The sequence below is a fragment of the Lissotriton helveticus genome, chromosome 9 (assembly GCF_964261635.1).
Source record: "Lissotriton helveticus chromosome 9, aLisHel1.1, whole genome shotgun sequence".
Lineage (NCBI taxonomy): Eukaryota > Metazoa > Chordata > Amphibia > Caudata > Salamandridae > Lissotriton > Lissotriton helveticus.
In genome coordinates, this window is record NC_136070.1 from 838,452,349 (window position 1) to 838,480,179 (window position 27,831).

At 46.4% G+C, this 27,831-nt stretch overlaps 1 protein-coding gene across 5 annotated transcripts in view; it reads right to left on the minus strand.

Moving 5' to 3' along the window:
* The window catches only part of CCDC9 (coiled-coil domain containing 9), a 381,329-nt gene that overhangs the window by 73,772 nt on the left and 279,726 nt on the right, over positions 1–27,831 (minus strand). For 2 of the 5 annotated variants that reach the window (XM_078661008.1, XM_078661009.1), the window contains one exon: positions 20,194–20,265. The exons of 2 other annotated variants lie outside the window; for them this stretch is intronic. In XM_078661008.1, the coding sequence (XP_078517134.1) occupies positions 20,194–20,265 (72 nt within the window). Of the gene's footprint in view, positions 1–20,193; positions 20,266–25,472; positions 25,767–27,831 lie in introns of those variants that run through there. One more of the 5 variants, XM_078661010.1, reaches the window with a different exon arrangement.

Here is a 27,831-nt window from a genome sequence, read left to right on the forward strand (position 1 = left end):
AGTCCTGTAAAATAGCCAAACGATCTTTGATATCAAAGCTTTTTTCTTTAACCACTGAAGTCTGACTGTCGAGATCTAAGACTAGCATCCTAGTCCCAAACAGTAATTCGTACGGACTGAATCCCCTCAGAGAATTTCTTGGCAAGTTGTTTAGACTACGTTGGACACTTATTAGATGTTTGACCCACCCAGCTCCTGAACCTAATACCTTTGCTGTTATAGATTGCTTTATGCCTTGGTTTTTTCTTTACACCATCCCGTATCCCTCAGGAAGGAAGTGAGAAGAATCCCGCTTCGCTATGCTCATTTGGCCGTGCTTTCCCACAAGCTTGAGGGCTAAAGTGAAAACATTGGTCAAACGTAGCATGCTCCTAGCGTATATGCCATTTAGACTCGCAAATCTTTGTATAACAGTCCCGACGTCAGCCGAGTGCTGGGGTCTGCATTTATAAGTGGAAACTAGTCTTTATTTGTTAATGGGACGCATTATTTACACTTGTTCACTGATTATTGTTTAACCCTTATTGAGTGAAACGCCATGGTATTACCCAGTTCCTCTCGCCGCTGCGATCTCTGTTGCAGCCCGGGCATTTTTTTACAAAAATGTGATGATGCAGGCTCATGCCTGGCCACCAGTACACTGATTGTAGTTCTTCCAGAGAATCTTTTAGTTTGAGGTGTCTGAGACCCTCCCCCATATGTGCGTCTGCTATTAACAAAGTTCTCCTGTCCTTGTTTGGAATTACTCTATCCCCCACTCCAGGGATTCGAGCAAAAGGAACAGAGTTCGCATCGATTATGTATGTATATTTGAGTGGGTAACTGATCGGTAACGCTGAGCAGTCGCCTTTTGATGACGTTTTCACCGCCAGCATTGTTTCACCGTCAATGTATTTTACTGCACGCTTTTTTCTAGCTACGGAAGCCGATTTAGTTGCTACCGCTGTGGCTTTCTCAGCCAATGAATTCCCTGCAACGTGAACGCCATCACGCTGATGACTCAGTGAGTGTATCACGTGAGTCTTTGGTAGTTCTTTCTTTAACAGAACTATTTGTTCCCAAAGCAGTTTTTGCTTTATTGTTGCACCTGTGTCATCTTTGTAACCGTTTTGAATCCATTTCTGTAAATCGCTGTTATATGATTTGACGCAGTAATACGAATCGGACACTATGAGTGTCGGGAATTCGCGATCTGCATTATCTAGCGCCATTTTCAATGCTATTATTTCAGTCTGTTGTTCTGAATTAGTTTCTACTGAGTGTGTTTTTGTTAATAGAGGTCTTAATATACCTCCGCGCCACACTTCTTTTGTAATCTCACATGTGGGGTTGTATGCTTGTTCTCCCCAAACGGATGGTTGAGCATGTCCGTCTGTATAGATTACACAAGCGTACTGTCGTAATGGCAGAATGTCGATTGGCAGAGGGAATATTCTTTCATATTCTAGATATTTTAGTTCCTCTAGTTCTGGATCAAGGTAGTATTTTACTTTGTCCATTGTAATGGAATTCACCCATTGTATCCATTCCGGATTCAATGCTGTTGTTGGTAAATTACACGGGGTTGTTAATGCCTCAAAGGCTGATTCCGCTGTTCTGACTGTGATGTGTCTACCGTCAGCTTTATCTTTTTCTCTAGCTATTGCGGTCTGAACTGCATGAACAATGTTTTCTTTAATGCTGAATTTCTTTTCAGCTTCTGTGTACAAGTGTGATTTGAATGCAATTGGTACCTTTTCTCCCTCATTAGAGGTCAGGTATGTGAATCCGCATCTTCCTGGGATGACTCGAATCACAAGGTTGCGTGTGTTATCACGTGTTTCTAATTTTGTTTTAATTAACATATCTGTTTGTAAGGATCTCAGAATTTGTGTGTTTTTGAGTCCAATTTCTTTTTTTAAAATCTGGTTTTATTAGATCATAAAGGGGTTTGACCCTTTCTGCGTAATTTGCAATGTATGTTCTTCCGAAATTTAGGAATCCTAGAATTGACTGTAGGTTTTTTAGTGTTCTAGGTGCTTGGAGTACGGCACATTTCTCTAGGAAATTGTCAGCCAGGCTTTTGCCTTCACTTGATAATTCATATCCTGAGAACAGGACTGTTAGATGGGCAATTCTAGATTTTTTAAAGTTGAATTTGTAACCCTCTGCTGTGAACCCAAGTATTATGGTGTTCACTCTCTTCAAGTGAGTATCCAAGTCATCATCTGTTAGGTATATGTCATCGACATAAGATAATGCTTCGTCATCATATGTTTGTAGTAACTCTGTTACCCTCGCTGAGAATACTCCTGGGCTGTTCTTGTACCCCTGGGGTAACCGACAGAATTCTTTTTGAGCGCCATTCATTGAGAACGCAGACAAGTATCTGCTCTCTGGTGCTATATTCTGACAAAAGAATCCATTAGAGATGTCTAATGTTGTTTTGTATTTTTTGCGCACTATGTTATTCATTAGTGCAGCACTATGCGAGTTTTGTACTGCAAAAGTTTTGCAACATGAGTTAAGGTGTCTGTAATCCAAAACTAGACGATATGAATTGTCTGGTTTGGAGACAGGAAACAAAGGGTTGTTCATTTGTGAGGTGCAAGTTTCAATCACCCCCAGGTATTCTAGTTGATCTAGAATTTCTTTTACCTGTTTTTTAGCTTCTTGCTTGATTGGATACTGCCTTTGTGCAGTAGGTTGTGATTTTAACTGGATTTTGTGAGGAGGAGAGTCCTCATCCCATCCTACATGATTTTTATATAAAGCAGGAGCTTGAGCTACTGCCCACTTTCTTGCAAGTGTATATTTTTTATGAATTGGAATATGATTTGAGAAGGCAGGCATAATTATTTCTTCGCCATGTGGGCACTCCCTGACGAACTCTGGTGGCCAATCTTTTTCAGCAAGAAGGATGTCATAGCCCTTGGAGAGATTATCCCAAAAAAGGCCCCTTATTTTCCTAGTCTTATCCCCTTCTATACGTAAAGTTATTTCATATATTTTGTGAGGTTTGCTAACTCTGGTGTCTGCAGTTTCCACCTGAATGTATTCATTCGTGTCCACTGTCTCCAGATGATTCATAAGGACTTTGCGTGCTATGCTCACTTCTGCTGCGCTGTCTAGCATTGTCTGAGCCCACTCTCCGTTTTTCAGCTGTGTCCTCAGTATTCTCGGCATTGTTGAATACTTTAATACTGGCTACCTTCTTCTTTGGAAACTGTAATTTTTTATTTGGATGAGCAGGTTCCTTGTCTTTGGACTTGACGTGCCCTTCCCTGGGTTCCGATCGTCTTCTTCTTTCCGATTTCTGCGAGGAAGTCTGAAAAGATTGAGAGGGACGTGTATCAAAATCTTGATATCTATCCGGTTTTTTTATGTTATCCCTATTTCTAAGGTTGTATTTTTTCACAGAGGGCTCCCTTTGGGGAGACTTGGGTCCCTGGTCCGGAGATCTTTCTCTCCGCCGAGGAGACCTTCCTCTGGACTGGAATCTCTTTTCTTTTGGATTGGATTGTTTGTTTCCATCCCAGTTCTTTTTTTGACTGTTTAGATTATTTTTAATAAATATTTTTTCAGGACTTTCAATTAGTTGGGGCTTCACTGGTATTCCACCCAAACTATCTCTACCTAGTTCTTCATAGGATTTTTCTGTAATTCTGGCAATTTCAGCTGGTTGGTCTGCTATATCTGTCTCTTTTAACCTTTTATGTTGGCTAGTAATATTGCAGAGACCTGCTTGAAGTCTTTTAGTAATTTCATACCGAGAGTTAAAGCGGGTTCTGGACCGTATTCGTCTTGAATTTGTTTTAGCACATCTGGTATTACTGACATGGATGGAACTCCATGTGTTTTTGTGTAAATGGAAGCAAAGACTGTACCCCAAGTGTCACAGTCCTCCACGTGTGGTGCGATTCCCATTGGAAGACAGATAGTCAGAATCCTGTGTTTATCCACAGGGGTGGTGTCTGGAAACACCGCCTCTATTTGGGTGATTTTTTGTGCTAACCAGAATGGTATTTGTTCCCGTTTAGCTGGTACTTTACCTAGGCAGGACTGTATGTTCTGTGGTGTAATTTTATTTGTGTTCCCCTGATGAGGGGTCAGCTGTGGAATTTTAACTACAGGTTGGATGGTTGAAGTCCGCATTACATATTGGACTAGTTGTCTATATATTTTAATTAATTGTTTTAGTTGTACTAAAACATCTCCTGCAGACATCCTTTCGATGTCTGGATGTGGTGTGTATCCGGCTAGAACCGGCCACGTTGCTCCTGGTCTACCTAGTGGACCGAGCCTGGTGATGTGATTATTATGTTTTAGGGCGCCATTAAACAAGAGCAGGTGCTCTTGGAATTTGAGTGGTACTTCCACTTCCTCGAAAGGAGTGTAGTCATCAGGAGGTTCCTCTATTTTATAAAAGTGGAACTCCTTTGTTACAGCATTTGCTGCTGGAAAGTTTATCCATGAATAGAATACCTCTGTCTGCCGATATTCGTGTGCCTCAATTACGAATATGACTGTACCACCTCTTGGTGTCAGTCCATTGTCTATAAGTTTCAACGTTATAGATCTTCTTTTGTTGACCGGGATGAGTATTATATCCGGGTCTGCTTCTTGCATAGTATTATCAGCTTCTATTAGTTCAGCTGCTAATCTAACTCTCTCTCTTTCGTCATCACTTTCTGGCATTTTACTGTCAGGAAGGTTATTCTGTTTGTTTGCAGATCAGGTTCCTTATGGAAACAAAGATTAGATGCACAATATTTTGGAACAGTGTATCCTTCAACGTTGATTGAACCAAGAACCATACATAGGAGTTCCCTCCTGCGAGGTTTGGCGGATTTTACCTCTCACCCACTCCAGACGTCTTTGGAGTATTATGGGAAAAAGGGGTCTGAGTGAAAGAGCACGACTGAGTTACTCTAAAGTCTTGCGTTAGTTTTATCGCCTATCCAAACACATTGGGCGCCATGTAGTGTAGTTCCTATTATCCCAATAGGCTCTGCGCATTGGAATAATACCTCCAATAGTATAGACCTAGACCAGACGTTAACTAGGTCTTCTACTGTCGATATTAGACTTAAAGTTTTGGGTTTGCCAGCTAGCTCAGAGTTCACTAGAAACTTTCTCGAATGGACAAGGAGGAGTTGAACCTCCCTGGATAGACAAGAAGGGATTTAGTTTCTGACAACCATAGAACAGGACAACGTTGCTCTCCCCTAATCAAGAGTATATCTCTAGAGTCGTGTGAAAACAAAAGACAACTTATTTTACTCAGTCAGTACGTGCATTCTTAGTTTCACCAGATTGTAGAGAAAAGGAAGGGACGGGCGTGTTCAATAAAAGATGTTATTTATTGATCAGTCTCTTTTCTCGTACAAGAGAAATGAATCGATATTATTGCAATACTTATGGTTAAGTAAAGTGCATACAATAAAAGCAGAATTATAAAATAATACTGTAAAAACATTGATATGGTTTCTAAGCCATACGTTATTTAAAATGAACAGAATATATACATACACATATACATTTGACTAATCGTACTCAACTGGTGCTTCTAACCACACCTACCCCAATGTACCTGACCTAAGCCTAATACGTGGGCGGGGATAGAAAGTAGCAGTTTAAGTTAAGTTTGTTTTTGCCAAGTGACTGACTCAAGAATTCTCTGCAAGGGGTTATCAGCTCTGTACCTGAGGTTTAGGATGGTTGAGGGATAGTATCTCTCGTCTGAGGTCTCGATATTCCAAGCTGCCTGCGGGGGCTGCTCGGAAGCGCCGGAGCTGGATTTCTCGGCAGGAGAAAGGCAGCGCCTCGTTCTCAGCGCGTCAGGAAGGCGGGGCAGCGCCAGTGGGCTTCGCTCTCTGCTGGGCTTCGGCAAGTCTCGCTGCTCCGATCTCGTCACCACCGCGTGTGTTTGCTTAAGGCAATATCGGTAATATTTATACCTGTAAGGTGCCGAGATTGACGTAAGGATGGACATAGATACGTCAATAAGGATATCATACGAGCTGGTCGTTAGCACATTCTTTTACTGAAGTTCTCGGGGAAATCAAAACAATGGCCGCAGGGTTTTTCCCAGGTTGTCATAGGTTTGATTTGTTTTGAGAACTCCGTATGCCTTATCAGGGGCTGGAGGAATATTGCTTTGCCTAATTAGATGGCAAGCGTTATGACCTAATCAGATAACGCGCTCCTGAGCCGTGGTCTGGCGTAATCAGATAACGGTTTCTGCATCATGGGATGGCTGCTAGTTAACTTGTTAACCAGAATAGGGTCAGGAATAGGGGGATCGATACAGAACCTATAGGAATACATCACACTTCCATGCAAAATCCTTATAAGGAGGCCTGGTAGCATGCCTATTTAAAACAAGGGACGCCCAGCACGGGTTTAGCCTAAGCGAAAGCGGACACACACGCAGTCCTTACGCACTGCGCATGCGTGCTGCCAACTTTGCCTGGGAGCGCGCAGCAGTGTCCGGCTCCGGTGAGCTGAGGGAGCCGTGCGTTTTCGGAGCCTGTAGCAGTGTCCGGGGCTCCCGTGAGCTGAGGGAGCCCCGCATTTTCGGAGCCTATACCAGAAAGAGCCCGGAGAGTGGTGGGGGGAGGGGTGCATGTTTGTGTGTGTGCGTCTGCATATGTGTGTGCGTGTGTGCGTGTGTGTGTGTGTGTACAGCCTGCCGGAATCGGAGCGCGTGTTCACGCGCGCGACCTGATCCGATTACGGCAGGCTGCGTGCCAGTCTCTTGTCCCCAAGTCTGGTTAGTCCTTGAAAGCTGAAACAATCACAATAGACTCGCTTTGCGACAGCAGGGCTTCGCCCTGCAATCGCAGGCGCGAGACCTAAAAAACTACATTGGCTTGGGTGATGATGTTGAAGGGGAGGGGGACTGAGAAGAACTGTGTCTCTGGTGTCCTACGTGATGTCTGCTTGATTCCCAGTCCGGTCCAGAAAACGACTGGGGTGATATGTTGAAGTGGGTTGGGGTGGCCTGGTATTGTCTATACATAAACCATCTGGAGTAGGCTCAGAAGGGTCTAAACTGATGAGGAAGCTGTATGGCAGCAGTGAAAAGACCCAAGGAACACACCAGGACTTAACTTTCCTTAAAGCATTTGCAAGCGGAATCCGCCTTTAAGCCAAAAAAGCAGAATCCATCGAAAGGCTTACCCATAAGGGGTGCCAGCACATCACCAGAAAAGCCTGTGGATCACATTCCCACACTACTGCCAACTGCTCACCCCAAACAATATGTAGTACCCACACCAGCTCGAATCCCGTATTTGGCGGCAGCCTTTCCATTCTGAATGTTTTGAGCCAAGGTGGCCCTAAACTCTTCAGGGACTGCCAGCCTGATTCACTGGCCATATTCCAGAGGCCATGCCTAAAATGGCCTAGTAATATCAACAATTTCAGTGTCTAGGTGCTCAAGTCAAATTGTAATGTTTCTCTATAAAAACCACATTTACAATTATAGTGACCTTAGTGACTTATTTCACACATTTCAAAATGGCCTAGTAGGCAGACCGCACTGTCTGACCTCAAGGATAGACAGGGTGTGCTGGAGTGGAGTCAGAGCGCAACCTTGGTCGGAGTTGAGAACGATTCAGCTCGTGGTCAGAACCAGATTACCCTCTGCAACGTCAAGACTGTGGTCGATGAAGGAAGGCCTGGGTCAGTTTCAGAGCCAGCATGGGAGTTGGCACTGGAGTCCTGTCAAACACGAAGTGGATTCCAGAGGCTCAGACAAAGCAGTATGGATTTGCTGGCTGTAACAGTAGTGGAGACTCATGTGAATTCTTGGGGCCTGAAGGCATGCCGGAAGGAGCAGAAGAGGGCATAAACATGCAGCATGCCTCCTTAAAGACCTCAAACTGCTCCAGCCATCAATGGCCCAGGGAATTCGAGACGCACAGGGACCAATTCTGGAATCAGCTCCTCAATCGGGGTTGGGAGCGAGATCGATAGGTACTTTGATACCCTCCAGTCAGATAGTGGAGGGATAGGGTCGAGTTCCACTGGCTTAGATTTCGACTTACAGACAACTTTTACCACAAAGAACCCCTGACGCAGGAGCGGCCCTGAGAGCGAAAATGAGTCAGGATTGAATAGTAGCTACAGCAGGACTTACGTGATTTCAGGGACTTCTTTCAATGCGCAGCAACATACAGCTTTTTTCACAGTCCTGGATCACTTTCGGGTGCATAAGGGCACATCCTTCGCACAGCATGGAGTCGAGCCTAAACTCCCAAGTCACCCTTGAGAGGTCTGTTAAAAACATTTGTTTCCGACAGTCAGAGCATGGTTTGAACTCTGTCAGGGTTGAATTTGGACAAAATCATAAAATGACGAACAAGGGAGCATTCGATGGTGCGGAAAGAAAGGAACTAACGAACAAGTTACTTACCTTCGGTAACGATATATCTGTAAGAAACAGTAGTTAGTATTAGATTCCTTACCTTAGAATATCCCCAGGCGTCAGTCTGGATCCGGAAACTTTTGCGTAGCAGTACCCCTGCGCGTCGGTAGGCGTCGTCTGCAGGCGTCCCCTGCGGCTCCGCGTCCGTCGTTGGCGTCGTGCGCCGTGATGACGTCGCTGGAGTATATAGACGCCGCCTCCGCGCGCTGACGTCAGTTCTTTGCACACAGCTTTTCCGCGCCAGAACACGCAGAGCCATGGAAGAACCAACACTGGTGCCATGCGAAACTAGGGCCCTGAAGGGGATGACCTTAACCCTATGTATCAGTTCGCAGAACGGGGAGGATGGGTGGGGCGGTAAGGAATCTAATACTAACTACTGTTTCTTACAGATATATCGTTACCGAAGGTAAGTAACTTGTTCATCTGAAAGAAACAGGTTAGTATTAGATTCCTTACCTTAGAATAGATACCCCAGCAATACCAACCCCGGTGGTGGGTCTGCGAACCAATACAGCTTACACCAGAAAGTCCTGGAGGACAGAACGGCCAAAGAAGCCATCCCTCCGGACTTGACTGTCCAGGCAGTAGTGCCTTGCAAACGTGTGCAGCGAGGCCCACGTAGCCGCCTGACAAATGTCCTACAAGGGGACTCCCCGGCCCAGGGCAGTAGTAGCCGCCGTGGCCCGAGTGGAATGGCCCTCAGCCCAACAGGAGGCTCCTTCCGAGCCAAAGAGTAGCACGCTTTGATGCACAGGACGACCCACCGAGAGATGGTCCGCTTATGCACCGCCCGTCCCTTCTTCGCACCCACGTAGCCAACAAACAGTTGGTCATCCACCCGGAACTGGCGAGTGCGAGCCATATAAAATGAAAGCGCACGTTTTGGGTCCAGACGATGGAGCCGCTCTTCATCCTTTGAAGGATGCGGAGGCGGGAAGAAGGAGGGTAAGGTGATGGACTGCCCGATGTGAAAAGCAGAGACTACTTTGGGCAGGAAAGAAGGTCTAGTTCTCAGAACCACCTTGTCTGGATGAATGGACATGAAAGGAGGTTTGACAGAAAGAGCCTGGAGCTCACTCACTCTCCTGGCAGAGGTGATGGCAACCAGGAAGGCCGTCTTTAAAGTCAGGAGACGGAGAGGACAGGAATGAAGTGGCTCAAAGGGAGCACACATCAAGAAGGTCAGAACCAGGTTCAAGTCCCACTGAGGCATCACGAACGGAACAGGTGGATACATGTGCGTGATGCCTTTCAAGAATCTCATTACAATAGGGGACTTGAACAAAGAAGGTTGATCAGGCAGCCTTAAAAAGGCCGAAAGGGCAGAAAGGTAGCCCTTGATAGTGCCCAGAGCAGAGCCCTGCTGGGCAAGAGAGAGAAGAAAGAGGAGAACCTCTGAAAGAGGGGCAGAAAGAGGGTCCACAGCCTTTGCTGTGCACCATGCCACAAATCTGTTCCACCGGCAGGCGTATACCGACTTTGTGGAGGGACGCCTGGCTGCCAGAATCACATCACAAACTTCAGGAGGCAAGTCAAATGGCCTCAACTGTCGCCGCTCAATCTCCACGCATGGAAGTGGACTGGACAGGTTCGGGTGGAGGACCGTCCCCTGCTGCTGCGACAGAAGGTCCTCTCGAAGGGGCAGGCAGATCGAGGGACCGACTGACATGCTGAGTAGCTCGGGATACCAGTACCTTCGAGCCCAGTCCGGAGCCACAAGGATAACTTGGGCCCGGTCGCGCCTGGTCTTCTTCAGCACTCTGGGCAGAAGTGGTATAGGCGGAAAGGCGTACAATAGACCGCAACTCCACGCGCGCCGAAAGGCGTCGCCGTGCGAGTGCCGTCTTGGAAACTCCAACGCGCAGAACTGATGACATTGCGCGTTCTCTTCTGTGGCGAATAGATCTAACCAAGGCTCTCCCCATTTCAGAAAGAGGCTTTGTGCCACGTCCGAGTTCAGACGCCATTCGTGATCCACCGAGCACCGACGGCTGAGTTCGTCCGCCCTGGCGTTCAGAGAACCTGCCAGGTGTTGAACCGTCAGAGTCACGCTCGGACGTTCCAGCCATTGCCAGAGACGCAGAGCCTCCTGGCAAAGGGTCCACGACCCCACTCCGCCCTGCTTGTTGCAGTACCACATGGCGGTGGTGTTGTCCGTGAACACCTGCACTACACTCCCGTTGACAAAGGGGAGGAATGCCTTCAGTGCTAGGCGGATCGCCCGCAGCTCCAACAGGTTTATATGGAGCCGGGACTCTGCCGGAGACCAGGTGCCTCTGATCTCCGCCTCTCCCAAGTGGCCTCCCCAGCCCTGGAGGGACGCGTCCGTCACAACCACGTGCTCCGGTTGGGGAAGGGAGAGGGATCTGCCTCTGACCCAATCGCGGTCTGTAAGCCACCACTGCAGTTGTCTCGCAGTGCCCTCCGAGATCAAGACATGGTCGGACAAGTTGCCCTGATGCTGGGCCCACTGAAACTTCAGGTCCCACTGCAGAGCCCGCATCCGCCACCGGGCGTGATGCACCAGAAGGATGCAGGAAGCCATCAGCCCCAGCAGCCGCAGCGTCAACCTGACCGAAACCCGGGATAACGGCTGAAAGATGGGAATCAAACCCTGTATATCCCGGACTCGCCGTTCCGGAGGATAAACCCGAAACTGCGCCGAGTCGAGAACCGCTCCGATGAAAAGGAGCTTTTGAGAGGGACACAGGTGTGATTTCGGCACATTGATGGAAAACCCCAGCTCGTGCAGGAGGTCTGCCGTCATCTGAAGGTGGTGGACGACTGTCTAGGGCGAGCCCGCCTTCAACAACCAGTCGTCCAGGTAGGGGAAGACTGAAACCCCCAACCGGCGCAGATGGGCTGCGACCACCGCCATCACCTTTGTGAACACCCGTGGGGCGCTGGTAAGGCCGAATGGGAGCACGATAAACTGAAAATGCTCGTGGCCTACCGTGAACCGCAGGTAACGCCGGTGGGCCGGCAGGACGGGGATGTGAAAATATGCATCCTGCAAGTCCAACGCTACCATCCAGTCTAGCGGGTCTAGAGCAGCCAAGACCTGAGCCAAAGTCAACATCTTGAACTTCTCCTTCCGGAGGAAGCCGTTGATGTTCCGTAGATCCAAGATAGGACGTAGGCCCCCTTTGTCCTTCTTGGGTACCAGAAAGTAGTGGGAATAGCAACCACGCCCTACTTCTGGCCCAGGAACGCGCTCGACGGCCCCCTTGGCCAAGAGGGCCGTAACTTCCTCCTGCAGAAGTGTCAAGTGGTCCCCCGACACACGGTGGTTCTGCGGTGGCATGGCTGGAGGAGTGGTCTCGAAGGGGAGGGAGTAGCCCCTTCGGACGAGCTGCAGCACCCACCTGTCCGATGTGATTGCACGCCAGCGGGAGTGGTGATGGCGAACCCTGCCACCCACTGGCGTCACATGAGCCTGAAAGCAAGAACTAGGAGGATTTGGAGGCCGACGCTGCGGGGGGAGGTGTGGTCTGACCTCGCCGTTGTCCCCGACCGCCTCCACGGCGGATTCCACGGCCTCCACCGCGTTGAGACATGTTTTGCGGCGCGTGGCTGGCAGCACGTGTGGGACCGCCCCTTCCTTGGCCACGAAAGGAGCGAAACGAACCCGTTTGCTGGCGCTGGGTCGAGAGACCCAAGGACTTGGCCGTGACCCTGGAGTCCTTGAAGCGCTCCAGCGCGTGGTCCGCTTTGTCGCCAAACAGGCGACTGCCATCGAACGGCATGTCCATCAAGGCATTCTGGACATCTGCCGAAAAGTTGGCGGACCTCAGCCAGGCGTGGCGACGAATCGCCACCGTCGTGGACATCGCTCTGCCCAGCGAGTCGGTCGTATCAAGACCACACCTGATGGAGTATTTTGCTGCGTCTCGGCCTTCAATCATAGCCTTGCCGAGCTTTGCCCGTACCTCCTGCGGGCATTCTGGCAGCAAGTCCGCGACCGTATCCCACGGAGAGTGGGAGTAGCGGCCCAAGAGGCAAGCGGTGTTGCAAGACCGCAGTCCCAAACTCAGGGACGAGAAGCCCTTTTTTCCATACTGGTCGTACCTCTTGGATTCCCGGTCGGGCGGGGCCGACGGGAATGCGGTCTGGGAAGTCGAGGCCTGGATCACCAGACTCTCAGGGGTGGGATGGGTGGACAGGAACTTGGGGTCATCCTTACACAGACGTGGCGTCTGGCCACGTTCCTATCAACAGGCGAACCTGAAGAGGGCCTGGACCACGTGCCCAAAAGAACGTCAGACAAGGCTTCATTGAACGGCAGCAGTGGCTCCTGTGGGCATGACTGCGGTTTGAAGACCAGAGTGAGGATGTTAGGCCTCACGGCCGCGACGGGGAGCTCAAGGTGTAAGGCCTTGGCAGCCCTCATCAGCACCACTGAATAAGCAGCTCCCTCCTCCGAAGCCACGGTAGGAGGCGAGACAAAGCCAGGGTTAGGAGAGTCGTCCAGACCACTGGCGTCACCCAAATCACCTGTCCAGTCCACATTGTACTGACACTCGCGTGACAGAGGGTCCTCAGACCCCTCCCAACCCTCTCCGTAATCTACATATTCACCATATTCGGGAGCAACAATGTAGACCGGCTCCCCGGGGTCCACAGGCCCCATCGGCGTCGGACTCGGCGTCGCGCGACGCCGGTCCGACTCCGCGTCCGGAGTCGGAGAGGGTATGGGGGCGGCCCCGCCCGGAGCCGGCGCGCCGGAGCACCGGCACCGCGCGGGAGCGGCGTCGGGGGCAACCTCGATGGAATCGGCGCCGGAGAGGCCGGTAGACCAGTAGGCGTCGACCCTGAGGGTCCCTGCCGCGCCGGGGCCGGAGCCGTCGGCGGCGCCGGGGCCGGAGCACCAGACGGCGTCGAGGCAGAAGCACCCGAACCGCTAGGGCCCCCGGACGGAAGCACAGGGCCCGAAGGCGCCGTAGGCCCCGTCGGAGGAGACAGCGCCCTCATGGCCATGAGGAACTCCTCTATCTCCCCGGGCGTCGCGCCTTGCCCAGGGACCGTAGGGTATGGAGCAGGCCGCGCCGGCGACTCACGCGGAGCCGCGGGGGTGGGGCCACCCGAACCCCCGGCCGCATCGCGCGAGCGTCGGGGGGTGGGGGGTGGGGGGGTCACAGTTCTTAAAACCGGGCATCCTACCGGCACCGTAAGAATCAGGATTCTACAAAAAACTTTGGTCAGAAGACCGGAGTACTGCACTTCTCGGATCTGCGCTAACTGGCGCGGAAAAAAGAAGAACTGACGTCAGCGCGCGGAGGCGGCGTCTATATACTCCAGCGAAGTCATCACGGCGCACGACGCCAACGACGGACGCGGAGCCGCAGGGGACGCCTGCAGACGACGCCTACCGACGCGCAGGGGTACTGCTACGCAAAAGTTTCCGGATCCAGACTGATGCCTGGGGATATTCTAAGGTAAGGAATCTAATACTAACCTGTTTCTTTCAGATATCGATGCGTATGGGTGGTTTATATATGTAACTCAGCCCCTTCACTACCATGGTGGAACGAGGCCAATGCAGAGCTGCCTACTGGCATAAGGGAGAACTGCTGTGAAAATGTCAAGATCCAATCTGGCACCTTGAGAATACTCTAAAGGTGATGAATCTGTGGTTAAGGGCATTCATCAAAACAATTTCATTATTTATTTTATAAAGTCTCTGATGTAGAAAAAATAAGACAGCTTCTCAAATCAACAGGAAGTGGTTATAGCATTGAATACACACATTGGTTACTATCTAGCTACTCCACAGTTATCTATCTTATGTTAACCTCAGCCACCCAACTGTTAAGAGGTTTTCGAAAAATCCTTGTTGTCCCTTTTAGAAACAAACTACAAAACAAATCAATTGCTGACCAAGGTGACTTAGGACCACATCAAAACATGGCTGATTAACTTTGAAAGTGGTGCAGTGTACCTGCAACAAATTGTACTGAGCAGCAAGATTGAGGGAATTCTGGCAATGTGCTCCTAAATGGGGCAAAATATGTATCTTTCACATAAGCGGTCTAAAAAGCTATGACTGAATATTAGAAACCTCCAAGTTTCAGTTTGAGGGAAATAAACATGGTGTCTAGGAGAAAACGGATAAGAGACTCAGATTTAGTAGATAGTGGGTAAACATGATTTTTGTTTTTTATTTAAGGAAATCAAACTATTGCGTAAGAAGGCCAACCTAAATTTCTATTAACAAAAGAAAGTTGACAACTTGATCCTACAGGTTATAGAAGTAAACCTCCCACAGAGGTTACAGGGGGGAGAATGGAGTGGACCCAGAGATGTGCCTTGGGTGTGATCAGGTTGGTGGCTAGAAGAGCATCAGAAAACTAGAATCATCGATCAGATAGGAAGAGTGAAAACATATCTGTTGCTGAATCAGTAATGCTCAGAGTGGAGAATGATTTATGACGCTGTCATATGAAGGAAAAGTTAGAAATGGAGTGTAAAAAACTGCAAGTGCTTGTGTTGGGAGAAGGGGAAGAAATCAAACCACAACAGCTTCTGGAATCCCCAATCTTAAGTCACTGCTTGGGTGATAAAATGGCACACTTTTCCAAAAAACAAATATGCTATGCTTAATTATCTATCAATGCTTCAGTACAGTGAAGCCTTAGGCAGGGTATCAACTGAAATTTATTTTGGTACATCGAAAAGTACAGACTGCACAGAGAGTTGGGTACCTTTTAATGTGATCATCTGTAATGCTCAGTCTCACAGCGGCACGAAGCTGAAAACATACTTCAGTGTACGTCCCCTGGAAATGCCCACTACACTCATGAAAGCTCTGTGCATGGCCATTAAATGTTCCCAAAAAAGTGCATGGTTCACTCATCCAACCATAAAATATCTAACTTATCAGGTCAAAATGCCCCTAATCTCTCATTTTGCCTCAAACATTATATGGAGTAAATGGACTTCAAACATTGACTTTAAGATAAATAACACCAAATAATATTAATTATAAATCATGCTATTAAATTCATAGTGAATTACCCTCAAAAGTAATTACCTCTAGTAATTAGCAATCCATAAACATAATTAATTAAAATCATCAAAAAGAAAGACTGAATGTTGCAACAATCATCACCACATCAATTGGCCTTAAAATATTTACCCGGTTCCGCAGTTAGTTCCACAGTCCATGCCATTAATGTCAAGAATCCCCTTTAGTTCTAGAATGTGGCAACTTTTGCTCTTGGAGATCTCCACTGTACATTCAGCATTCCCTTGCACTGATACAGCTTCCCATTTAAAGCCAGTATATCTGCCTGTCCAGGGGCAGGGCAAATACATGGAGAACTATCTTGCTTGATATGGAAACATTAAATTATCTTATGGAAAAAATCTCGTGCAATCTACATAAAGTCAAAGAACCCAGAATGTACAAATGTTTTTGCAATAGAGCTTGGCTAGAAATCTAAACATCAGGAAAGCAAAAAAGTAGTAAGGATGAAAAAGAGGAACATGGTCCAACAGGAAGGAAAACGCTCAGTTATTCAAAAATACTTTTTTTAAAAAGCCTGACTGGATAAGGAAATCATTGCATATGGGTGTTTCTGTAAATCATAATAGTTGCAAAACCACCATTTCTGTTCTCCTATTTAACGTTTGATATGGATGACTATGATTAGTAGATGGAAAATGAACAAAAAGGGCATCTGTATTGAACATTTTACATTGTCAAGGGCCAATATTACAATCCCCACTGTTTGCTTTTAGTGATTTCTGGTACAAATTCATTCTAGTTGCTTACATCATCTGTATTGGAGGCAAGAAAAGATCTTATGCAAGCAAAGGTAAAGAGCTAGCTCAAGGGCATGGACTGCTGTGTGAATGGTAACCAAGTGGGGTATGAAGGCAAAAGCTCCCTTTAGAAATTTAAGGAGGTATGGGTACACTGCTGCCCACACTTCAGAGTAAACTGACCAACCACCACAAGGAAGATAAAAAGCAAGACACTATTAAAAAGCTATAATGTAAAAATGAGGAAGACTAGAAGGCATACATGTAATGGTAGGATGGGGTAGGAGAAGATGTTAACGATTCTGTGAATAGCATAAGTACCCTCTGTCTTATTTGTTCCAGCACTGTTTAAAGCTTACAATGAAATGGCAGTAAAAATCCTTTGAGAGGCTGATAAACTCACATGATTGAAAGGTACTTCCTTGAAGTCATTGAAGCCAGATTCATTTATCCAGCAACAAAGGATATTGCAAATATTTTTAGAAAGGAAGAAATTATTAGGAGATCACAGAAAAGCGAGGCATACAGATCAAGACCCAAGAAATGTACTGATGGTCAGGGTTTGACCTGGTCCTTTTTGCAAGGTTATCCCCAAACGTTTTGCCATCCTTCTGTATTTTCTGACTTTCTTTTTATTGCCTTTAGGACTCTGGGCACTTTGCCACTGCTAACCAGTGCTAAAGTGCATATGTGCTTTCTCTAAAATGTATGGTATTTGGTTTCTCCATGATTGGCCTATTTGATTTACTAGTAAGTCCCTAGTACAGTGCACCAGGTGTGCCCAGGGTTGGGGGTCAAATGCTACTAGTAGGCCTGTAGTCTGATTGTACCACCCACACGAGTAGCCCTGTAAATATGTCTCAGGCCTGCCACTGCAGAGCCTGTGTGTACAGTTTTAAACTGCCATTTGGAACTGGCAAGTGAACCCCCTTGCCAGGTCCAACCCTTCCCTTTTACTGCATGTACGACACCCCTTAGGTAGGAACAAGGTAGCCCCACGGGTAGGGTGCAGGGTATTTAAAAGGGAGGACATGTACTGTTGTGTTTTACATGCCCTGGTAGTGAAATGCTGTTAATTTCGTTTTTCACTACAGCAAAGCCTATCTCTTCCACAGGTTAGCATTGGAGCTGCATTGTAACATCTTATAAGTGTATCTTCCAATTGGGAGCTTGTAGAAAATTGGAATTTGAGGTCTCTGGACTCACGATTTAAAAATACATATTTTTGTGAAGTTGGTTTTTAAACTGCAGGTCTGAAAATGCTCCATTAGAAAGCGGACCTTTTCTTACTTTAACCCTTCTGTGCCTCTGCCTGTCTCTGAATACACATCTGGGTCAGGATGACAGTTGGGCTGTTTGCGCATTCACTCTAGACAGTCACACAAAGTGAGTTGAGGTGTGCCCTGCATATCCTTATGGACCATCACCAGGCTGATGGGCCTTCCTGGGCTAGAGAGGTGGGAGGAGCTGACACTGACAGATGAATAGGGCTGTGCCTCTCCTCCCACAAATAAATCTCCTCCCCCTGTAGTGTGTCTGGAGCTAGGGCAGGGGAAGGCATGGCCTTATGCACTACAAAGACTTTTGTTTGAAGTTTGCCTACTTCAAAGACTGAAAAGGATATAGTACAGGACCTCTGACACCATACACTCAGAACACATCTGGGTTGAGGAAATTTTGCCTGGAACGATATAGCTGTCAAGAGGGACTGCCACTTTGCTGTTTGCTTTGCTGGCTGCTGCTTCTGTCCTTGGAGTGAAAGGACTGGACTTTGCTGTCTACATCCTGCTTCCAAGGGCTTGACTTGAGCTTGCCTCCAGTTACAAAGTCTCAGGGCCATCAATGACTTCACCTGCAACCCCAGGGCTCCCTCTGCTGAAGAGCCCCATTTGCCAAGCGGTGCCAATTCCAGTTCCTGGGCCCTTGGAAGTGAGTTGGGGGTGCTACCAAGAAGAAACCCAAGCATCGACTCCGATTGACTTCGGAATCAGCACCTGTTTGCAACTGTGACACCATGTCGCTGCCTGCACCGTAGCCGTGGTCCCGCTCAAACGCACCGACCGCGACTTGCACTGCAGGCCCGATAACATTACAGTGCCTCCGAAGTTCTGCCACTACATGAGTCCTGAGCACCGTACCACCGAAGTCCATGGCGCACCTTTTTGGCTCCATTGCCTGAGGCCAAGTTTGAAATAGCCACCATGCTATCGAAATCTTGCGGATTGACTTTCAACACCTCATCTACGCCGCTCCGCAGTAAGGAACTGAAGTACCGCACCTGCCACCGTAGCATCACATTCCCTGCAGCAGTCAAGAACTGACGCATCGCCTCCCCTGGCCGGCAGTAAGGAACCAACGCCTCACCTTTCCTCCAACACTAAGGAATCAACGCTGCACTGGCCTCCGCAAAGCCTCACATCCCCAGTGATTTGCATCTTTCTCACAATGTATTGTAAAGGGGTCTGCCCGATTCTGTAACTTGCCCTTGCTTCATTGAGTCCAGACTGATTTTGTGGAGTCATGGACTGCAACCAAATAGCCCCGGTTAAAGCCAATTTCGATTTTGAAAAGCTATACTTGATTTAATCTCCAAAAAGTGATATCTTTATGCGTGTATGTTGGATTTTTGTTGTTTGGTCAGGTTTTATGCAGATAAATATTGGCTATATTATTGAACTGGTGTGGAGTACTTTTGTGGTATTTTCACTGTTACTGTGTGCACAAATACTTAACACATTGCCTCTGGGATAAACCGAACTGCTCTTGTCAAGCTAGCAAGAGGGTGAGAACGGGTTATCTTTGGTGTGCAACTTACTTGCTCGGACTAAAGTAGTGGGTTCTGCCTGGCTTGGATACATACCCTAGCCAGCCAGAAAACCCATTTGTAACAGTCGGCATCTCTGAAGTGGTATATGTATTTTTCCTGTGAATAAGCCACATCCCAATAGTAAACTGCATGTCTATTGTTTTTTGTTTACCATTTCATTTGTCCCCTTTTTCGGCTGTTTTTCACTTTTTTTCTTGAAGCATTAAAAAGACAGAATTCCAAATGGATCTCAAATTGCGAAAGACACTCCTCCCAGCAAATTCAGCCACAGATCTGCATAAATCTATGCGAACCAGGAAAGGATGTGCCATTCACGGAGACTGAGGCAAGGAAGGGGGAATTAAACACTCACTACAGCCTAGGAGGAAACAGCACTAGCCAGGAATAGGACAGGATTAACCAGCATGCTGAGGCAGGTTGGATAAAACATGTAGAGGGGCTGGACAATGGGTGGGGGTTTCTAAGGTATAGAAACGGCTGACCTAACGGCCAGAGCTGCCAACTTTGGAACTGGGGAACCAGATTAGAGTCCAAGCATCAGCTCAACATCCTGCGATTCTGGGTAAATCACTTAATCTTCCAGGCCCTAAAAAAAAATCTGACCATGTGTAATGTAATAGGATGCTGTAATGTGACTGGGGCAAATTCGTGGTGAATAAAACTTGATTAAAAAAAACTCAACTAAAATCACACAAAAGCTGCTGCATCTCAGCCACACGGTTTCTTCCTTTACATCACAGAAATAATATGGAATCTGTGCCACTTCAAAAAAAAACGACTGCAGAAACAATTCGTGAGTTAGAAAGGGCACGTGTGCATTACTAGGAAAAGATTAGACTACAGCCCCATGCACAAACTGTTTTTTAGCAAAGAAAATAAAGACAGCGTGAACATAAACAAGAAATGAAAGAGAAAAGCAAAGCTCCATGCAGTCTTCGTTGCTCCTTCTGTAAGCAGCAGAAAGTTGCAAGGCCATTTCCAGAATAGCACGTAGGCCTTAAACTTGTGTAAGCACGTGCTTTTCAAAGCCCGGGAATTCAGCCGTTAGAGCCGTCGAGCAGAGAGCAGACAGAACACAAAAGAGAAAACTTCCATGCAGTCAGAAGCTTGCAAGAGAGTTAGTGCCCACTTCAGAGCGAGTCTTTGCGGAAGCACACAGTCTCAAAGTTAGTGATTTGAACCGCACCAGGGACAGGCTGCCTCTCCCCTTCAGTTGCTGCCGTCTCCTCCGCTTGTGGAGATGTGGTGCACTCTGGCTCTTAGAGAGGAAAGAAAGATTTTATTTGACAGGTAAAAGACAGAAACGCACGCTTCGTCACAGAGTTTGTGAAGACAGTAGACACACACAGAAAGCACTTTCAGGCCCTCCCCATATGCTGCTGATAAATTACCACAAGTGGGAATGAACAATATTCTGTATTTCTTCTCATTCACTATGAACAACAACTTCCGAGTTATGTCAAAAGGAATATTGTCCCAACTTTCATCCAATTTCTTCATTTCAAGAGAAAAGGCGGGCCAATTTTGTACCATATTTAGTTGATTTTCTTACAGCGTTTCCTTTTAGGTGGCAGCTACAGTTTTGGAAACCTATTGCTTCAAACAGATTACATACAGAGTGAATTTTAGGTCTACCCTTTGCTCATGGTTGTATAGTTTAGATGTCTTTCTCATTTCCCCGATCCTGATTCAATAGCTTTCCAGCTTCACTTTTATTTGTCCCATCAATGAGTATTTCGATCTGAATAATTTGAATCAAGGATGTATCTGTTGTAACTTGTGTTTCCCTGCTGCTCAGCTAGTATGCATGTCATATGGATTGTTGGATGATTAGAATGTTGCTGTACTGTGAATGTCAGTTGAGTGAGGGCTGAGCAGCAGGACAGCTGCTCCTGATGGGGTTTCCTTAATATCTTAACTAATTAACTTGATCTATCTTACATGAAGTATCCATCTTCTCTTTGAGTACTACAGTATCCTTCTACTGATGACGTCCGACCATGCAGTGCATATAAGTGACTAATAGTTTGCGCTATATAAAACTTTATAAATAAATAAATAATTTTATTTTCCCCCTCAACCAGCCCCATCTCCTCCCCACATTCTCCTCTCTTTATTAACTAGCCTTTCCAACACATCATGCCAAGGGCTGCCGTCACTCACAATCCCCCTGAGACCTAGGAGTGCAAAATGCCTCACTATTGACGGATGAACATTTAAATGGGTGCCGAGCATCGTCCATTGACTCCATGCACTTCCTTAGTTGTAGTGCACAGGGACCAACAGTGCGCGGACTGGAGCCTAGTTATGTGCCCAGTACCTGCACATACTGGATTTCTGCATTCTGGTACTTTGTAGAAAACAAAGACCATCAACATATGCCACAGAGTGAGAAACCTGTGGCTCTTCCTCACAGAATGTCAGGAAAAGCACTTGTATGCCCATATACGCCTACAGCAATGCTTCACTCTCTATGTCACGTCTGATGTGGATGAGTTGTTAGCCACGTTTATTTTCATGGGGTGGGGCAAGGGGCAGGGTAGAGGCCATTGGCGGTGACTTCACTTTCTCGACCTTCCTATCCCTCCCTCCTCAAGGTTCATGTATATTAGGCGTGGCACTGAGGCCTGTAGTTTTTTCGAGTCTCCTGTCAAAAGTGCTCCTTTCTGTGACCCTGTACAGTCCCTGCTGGCCTGCTCACCATCTGTCTTCTTTGAGCACGAGCTACAACTACGGAAGCCCCAAGGAGCGTGCTCAATTCAACTTCTCGACTCACTGGCTTCAAGGGTTCCAGTGGAGCTCGATTTGAGGGGCCTCCAGCTGCTGATCCAACCCCAGACCCTGAGAGCGAGTGCCCACTGCAGCTGCTGGTCGAGAAGGACAGTTGGACCCGAGCTTTATAGGTGCCATTAACCTGGTGAGTGGAGGTTTGGCAATATCCTACACCATTTTGGGGGATGGTAAGGGATTGTTCGAGGAGAGGAAAGGGATGAGTCCCCACAGGTTGTGTAAAACGAGAGATTTGCCATGTACCTGTGGGTTTACAAACAGCAACTACCAGTATGACTGTCTGAACAAAGGTTTCTTGAACAATACGAATCTCATCTGAAGAACTTTTTGGGAGAAATCCCTACAACGCAAGAATAGGTTGCATAAGAAGTACTGCCCAATTTAAGTTATTCAGACTAAGGAAATTGATAGATTAATCACAAGGCAATTCTTACATTTCTCCCTTCTGAGAGAAAAGATAATATAGCTCCTAAAAAGGAGAAGAACTAGACAGAAGCTTGCCCTTAAAATGCGTCAGTCTGTTCTTAAATGGACTGAACTTATGGTGACTGCTAGGAAAAAGAATTCGAGAAAAGTCTGGAAGGTAATAGCAAAATCTTGCGGTAATAGGGCTGTTTCAATGCCAAATCTAATTACTGAGCGAATCTGGGTTAAATATTTCTCTAGATTATGCATGTCTAGTTTTGTTGATTTTACGCACACTCCATTACTGGGTGCGTTTACGGCCCTCCCACAACTGCACAGATTAAGGGTTTTATTCTAGGTGCTGGAACATCAGGAACTATGGGGCCCTTGAAATTCCAATGTGTGTAATAAAAAGTGAAGCATCTCTCTGGTCTCTTGTATTTAAATGTTACGAAAATGGTGTAATTCCGAATTCCCGGACGGGAGTGTTGGTGATCCTCTGCATAAAAAGGGCTCTCAAAGCCTTGTCTGCAATTACAGACAGATAAGTTGAGAAAGAGATCGCTACAACTATCTTGGAGCATCTCCATAGCATGGTGGTTGACAATGAAATAATGCCTTTAGAGAAAGAAGGTTTTAAGACCAATAGTTTGAAATTAGATAACATCACAAGGCTTCAATTAGTTCTAGAAAAATATGATCTCTATGTGGTCAATTTGATTACACAGTCTTTGTTGCTTTTTCTACCGCTTTTGAATGCGTAGACAGATCAAGGTTATGGGAAAACCTGCAAAGTGAGGAGTGCTTCATAAACTCCGATTAAATATTGCTTTGCACACTTCAAGCCGGTACCATATGCTTTTGGGAGGAGATCAAGGTATTATCTTCAATTTTTACCATTAATGGATTAAAGCAGGGATGAATGCTCTCTCCATTATTGTTTTTATTATATATCTGGGACTAGCCTTTGGCGCCATCTATTCAACAGTTTAATGCTCCAAAAATAGAGGGCCAGAATATTCTGACTGCTAAACGCGGACGACATAGCAATCTTAGACCTTACAAAAGACCTACACAAACAATTGAATAGCCTACAACCCACGGGTCATTTTTTAAAGATAAATATGATAGAAAGTAAAGTTTTAATCTTCAAGGGCATAATATTCGGAAAGAAAAATAAAACATAAATGGCATCTTGGTAAAGAAATTTTGGATCTTGTAAAAAGGTATTCGTATCTGGGGATTTTTTTCCAACTAATTTCAATGAAAAAAACACACATGCAGCACTTGACAAGCAAAGCAACATCTAATGCAAATGGTCTGATAACGTTTTATAATGCTTTAGGATGTAGACACTTCTTTTATCTCTAGCTGATATATATCGACTGAAGGTGCCCATGCTTCATGTATATGATGGAGACCATTGAGGTATGGAGCGCGTCTTTTATGAACATCACTGACAGTAGAATACCTATGCTGCTACACTGGCTATCAGGCTGGAGCTTGGGCTGATTACCACTTTTGCACAAGGATTAGAAGCCGCTGTACACTGGGGGCATCATTTAAACCATAGTGAAGTGTTCACAGATAGTTTCCACTATAAGAAACACAAAAGTGTGTTTCATACACATTTTATATGTGTAGGATATATTTCAGATTCAATATGATGATTTTGAAGTTTTGCTTATGGTGCAGTTAAAATTTTATTGAAACAATATTCAGGTAACATTAGCGTTAGGTTGGATATTGACTTCTACTCTAAAACTGTTAAGTATATTCCTATTATCTCTTATATTACAAAAAAAAAACAGAACTCTATTTAACATGGAATTTGTAGCTGGATTTTTTAATTATGAATATATACTTCCATTCTAGAGCGTAACAGATGTTTGGCAAAAATATAAATGTTAAGGATAGGATATGTGATCTTGGTTATAATGGTGTACAAGACCTTGACCATGCAATTTGTATCTGTCCAGAATTGCACTTTAGGCAACGACAACTATTGAAGCCTCTTTTTTAATCAGATTTCATGTATTCTCCATTGTAAGGCCTGCCAATTTTTACGCTGTACAGAAAATGAAATGGTAGGTTTTAATTTTCTTTTAAGTTGTTTATATTTGTATTAAAATATAACCATTTTTATTATATGCAAGTGGACATTTTGGCAGATCTGAATTTGAAATAATAAAATCCTAAATCTTGAAAGCCACACCATGAATACCATTGCCCTTACTTATGTGTTGGGATAAGACAAGCAAATGGCACTGTGCCAATGTTAAGTACATGTACGACACCAGTAAAGGCTGTGTGCTTCCACTGTATACTCAAATGGATGAGCACATAGGGGATAACTATTTAGAGCTTCTGCATTCAAGCAGAGCTGCTGTGGATGAGAGTGCATTTGTGGTGGCTAAATCGGAGAACATGCACTGGCAAAGCCATGGCTGAGACCGATTTCTTTTTTTTTCTCTTTCTTTTTAGAGTTTTATATAGCGCAAACTTGACCCAAAAATTATCAGGTATCAGAGCGCTTTACATGAGCACCAGTTTCGTTACAGAAGGACACATTCATTTTTATTAGGCACAGGGAGATTAATTGATTTGCCCAGAATCACAGTATGTTGAGCGTCATTGCCGAGACTCGAACCCGGTTCCCCAGCTTCAAGGTCGACCGCTCTGGCCGTAAGGCTACATCGTCTCCGATTACCTTTGCAAATGCAGGTTTGACCAAGCTATGTATTTTGCATACTAACACATGTAAAAGCTCTATAAGCCGTAAGAAGTAGTAAGAAAGAATTGCTGCCAATGCATGTGACTGACCAATTCAAGAATATAGGTGAGGGACAGTTAATATACAAAAATACAGACACGTCAGTTAAAGTACATTGTTATAATGAACAGAACCACATGGAAGTGCTTGAAGAGGGAAGTAAACAGTGGAGGCTCACCATGAATGATGAGGTCTAGGAAATGCACACAGAAGCAACCACAAGAAGCATCGGCCTCCGAATATATGTGAAATGGATTCCTGCCCTTGGCAGATTCTTAAATACAGCCTTACTGGACAAAAATGAGCCAAGGTCAGCGGGCAATAAGATAGCTAACATTTTATACAGCACATTACACCAGTTCACACGAAACAAAACACCAAAACTGGTAAAGTAAGTCACGCCTTGACTGCTTCCTATAGCTATTCTTGGAAAATCGAAATTTGCCTAGCATAAGTAATGGTAAGTTTCAATTCTATTAAGGACACGGAGGCAAGGATTATGCTTTTCTTTGTCCGCTTTATTCACAACATAGATTTCACAGCAGCCAGAAAAGCAGTATAAATGATTTTATCCCCACAACATAGGGACAAAAAGTTCATTTAATCCAAGAAAAAACAAATCCATTCTGCATTCAGACTACAAAACCCATAGGTCCAAAGGGCATGAAGTATCAGAAGTCCTTTCACAGTGTCTATAACCAATAGAAGGTTCCTCCACTTTAGGTATCCCTCCTCTTTCTTTGTGCGAGTCACTTCACCGAGTTACTGGTCCTGTTTGGAACGGTTATTTCCTGAAACAGAAAGAGACAACGTCAAAGTCTCCAAGGGAATATCCAATTCGTAAATCTCAGACATCCATGTTCACAAGAAACATTACATGTTATAATATGGCAGAAAATGTTAGGGAAAAAACTGATTACTTATACCCATACGGGAGGGTTCACACAAGGTTGTGCTCCGGGAGGGATAATCCTTGCCTCCGTGTCCTTAATAGAATTGAAACTTACCGTTACTTATGCTAGGCAAATGTCGATTCCATGTCAGGAGGCTCCGATTATGCTAGTTCAAAGCTTACTTTCCACCAACTGAGCAACGTCCACAACCGGTTTAAAATAAAAACGCTTGAAGGTGGAATCGGAGGACCAATCCGCGGTGCGCATTAAGTCCTCCAAACAGGCCCCCACGGAAAAGGCCTTAGAAGCCTTCGAACCCATGGCTGAGTGGCCTTAGAAGCCTTTGAACCCATGGCTGAGTGATCTCCAAACTTTTTGGTACCGATACCCGCTTCTTGCATGACCCATCGCACCCATCTGGCAATGGTGGGGGAAGAGACTGCCTTGTGTGGTTTCCTTAAAGCAATAAGGAGTTGTTGTTCGCCGGGGGGCAAAGTTCTAGCGTTACATCTTCATACACCTTAAGGCAATTCACAACACACAACTTGGGAACCTCTGCGAAAGCTGTATACGAAATCGATCAAGAGGAAGACTTAGTACGGCGACCCACCGTAAACGTGACTCCTTCTGGAGAAAAAAACTCTGGCCAATATGTCTAGCGCTCGCACGTCCGGGACTCTGCGATATGAGATCAGGCATAGAAGCATGGCCAACTTTGCTGAGAGTTCCTTCAAAGAAAGATACTTATTGGGTTGCCAAGAAAGGAATAGCTTCAAAACCAGATTGACGTCCCACAGGACCGAATAGCGAGGCTCCGGATGCAAGAAAAGACAAATACCTCTCAGGAGCCTACAAACAGAGGGATGTTCTCCAATTGGAGCCCCATCGACCTGATAGTGAGCCGTTTAAATAGCAGAGCGCGCCGCTTTAATGGAGCGGTACGCCAGCCCATCCGGCGCCAACTCCGCCAAGAAGTTTAAGACGGGAACGACGCCCGAGACCATGGAATCCAAGTTCTGAAGACACCAACGCACCCACTTGGTCCAGGTGGAGCGATAAAGTTTCGGGGTACTGTCTCGAAAAGCCTGGGAGCGACCAACGTCGCCTGAAAGCCGCCATGCCATGTGGTGGAGAGAACCCTCCGGATTCAGAAGGAGATGAGGAAACAGGGGGAGTAGGATTGGAGAAGACCAAGAAAGTTCCAGAAGAACTGGAAACCAAACTTGGGACCTCCAATACATAGTCACCATCACCACCTCTGCCCTCTGACGGCGGATCTGTGCCGCAGACCGCACCGCCATCGAGAAAGGAGGGAAGGCATAACTCCTCTCCTGACCCAATTCCTGGAGGAACACATGCGTGGCCTCCGCGAGTGGAACCGGTCTCCAGCTGAAGAAGCGCGGGAGCTAGTAGTCCAGACGGGATGCGAAAAGGTCCACCGAGAACAGGCCCCAGAGGCTGTCTAACCACCTGAAGACTTTAATGTCCAGTTTCCACTGACCTGAGTCTCCGAGATGCCTGGAGTGCCAATCTGCCACCTCGTTGGCTTGGCCCGGGAGATACTCTGCCATCACTGAAATGTGGTGAGCTAGGCAATAGTGCCAAAACTCCTTCGCCAGATTAGCTACGGCCCGGGAACGAAGGCCCCCCAGGTGATTAATGTAACAGACCGCTGAGACATTGTCCATCTTTAATAAAACACATGAACGCACTCTGTCCCTGATCCAGCACTGAACTGTGAATGACCCCGCTATGAGCTCCAAACAATTGATGTGTAACACCTGTTCGTCTAATGACCAGACGCCCTCCGTGGAGAAGTACCCACAACGAGCTCCTCCCCCGACCTGCTGGCGTCAGACTCTATAACCAAGTCCAGAACGGACCCGAAGATTGCCCGGTTGTTCCAGGCTTCCATGTGGGTGAGCCACCAGGACATTTCTACTTTGACCTCCGCCGACTGGAG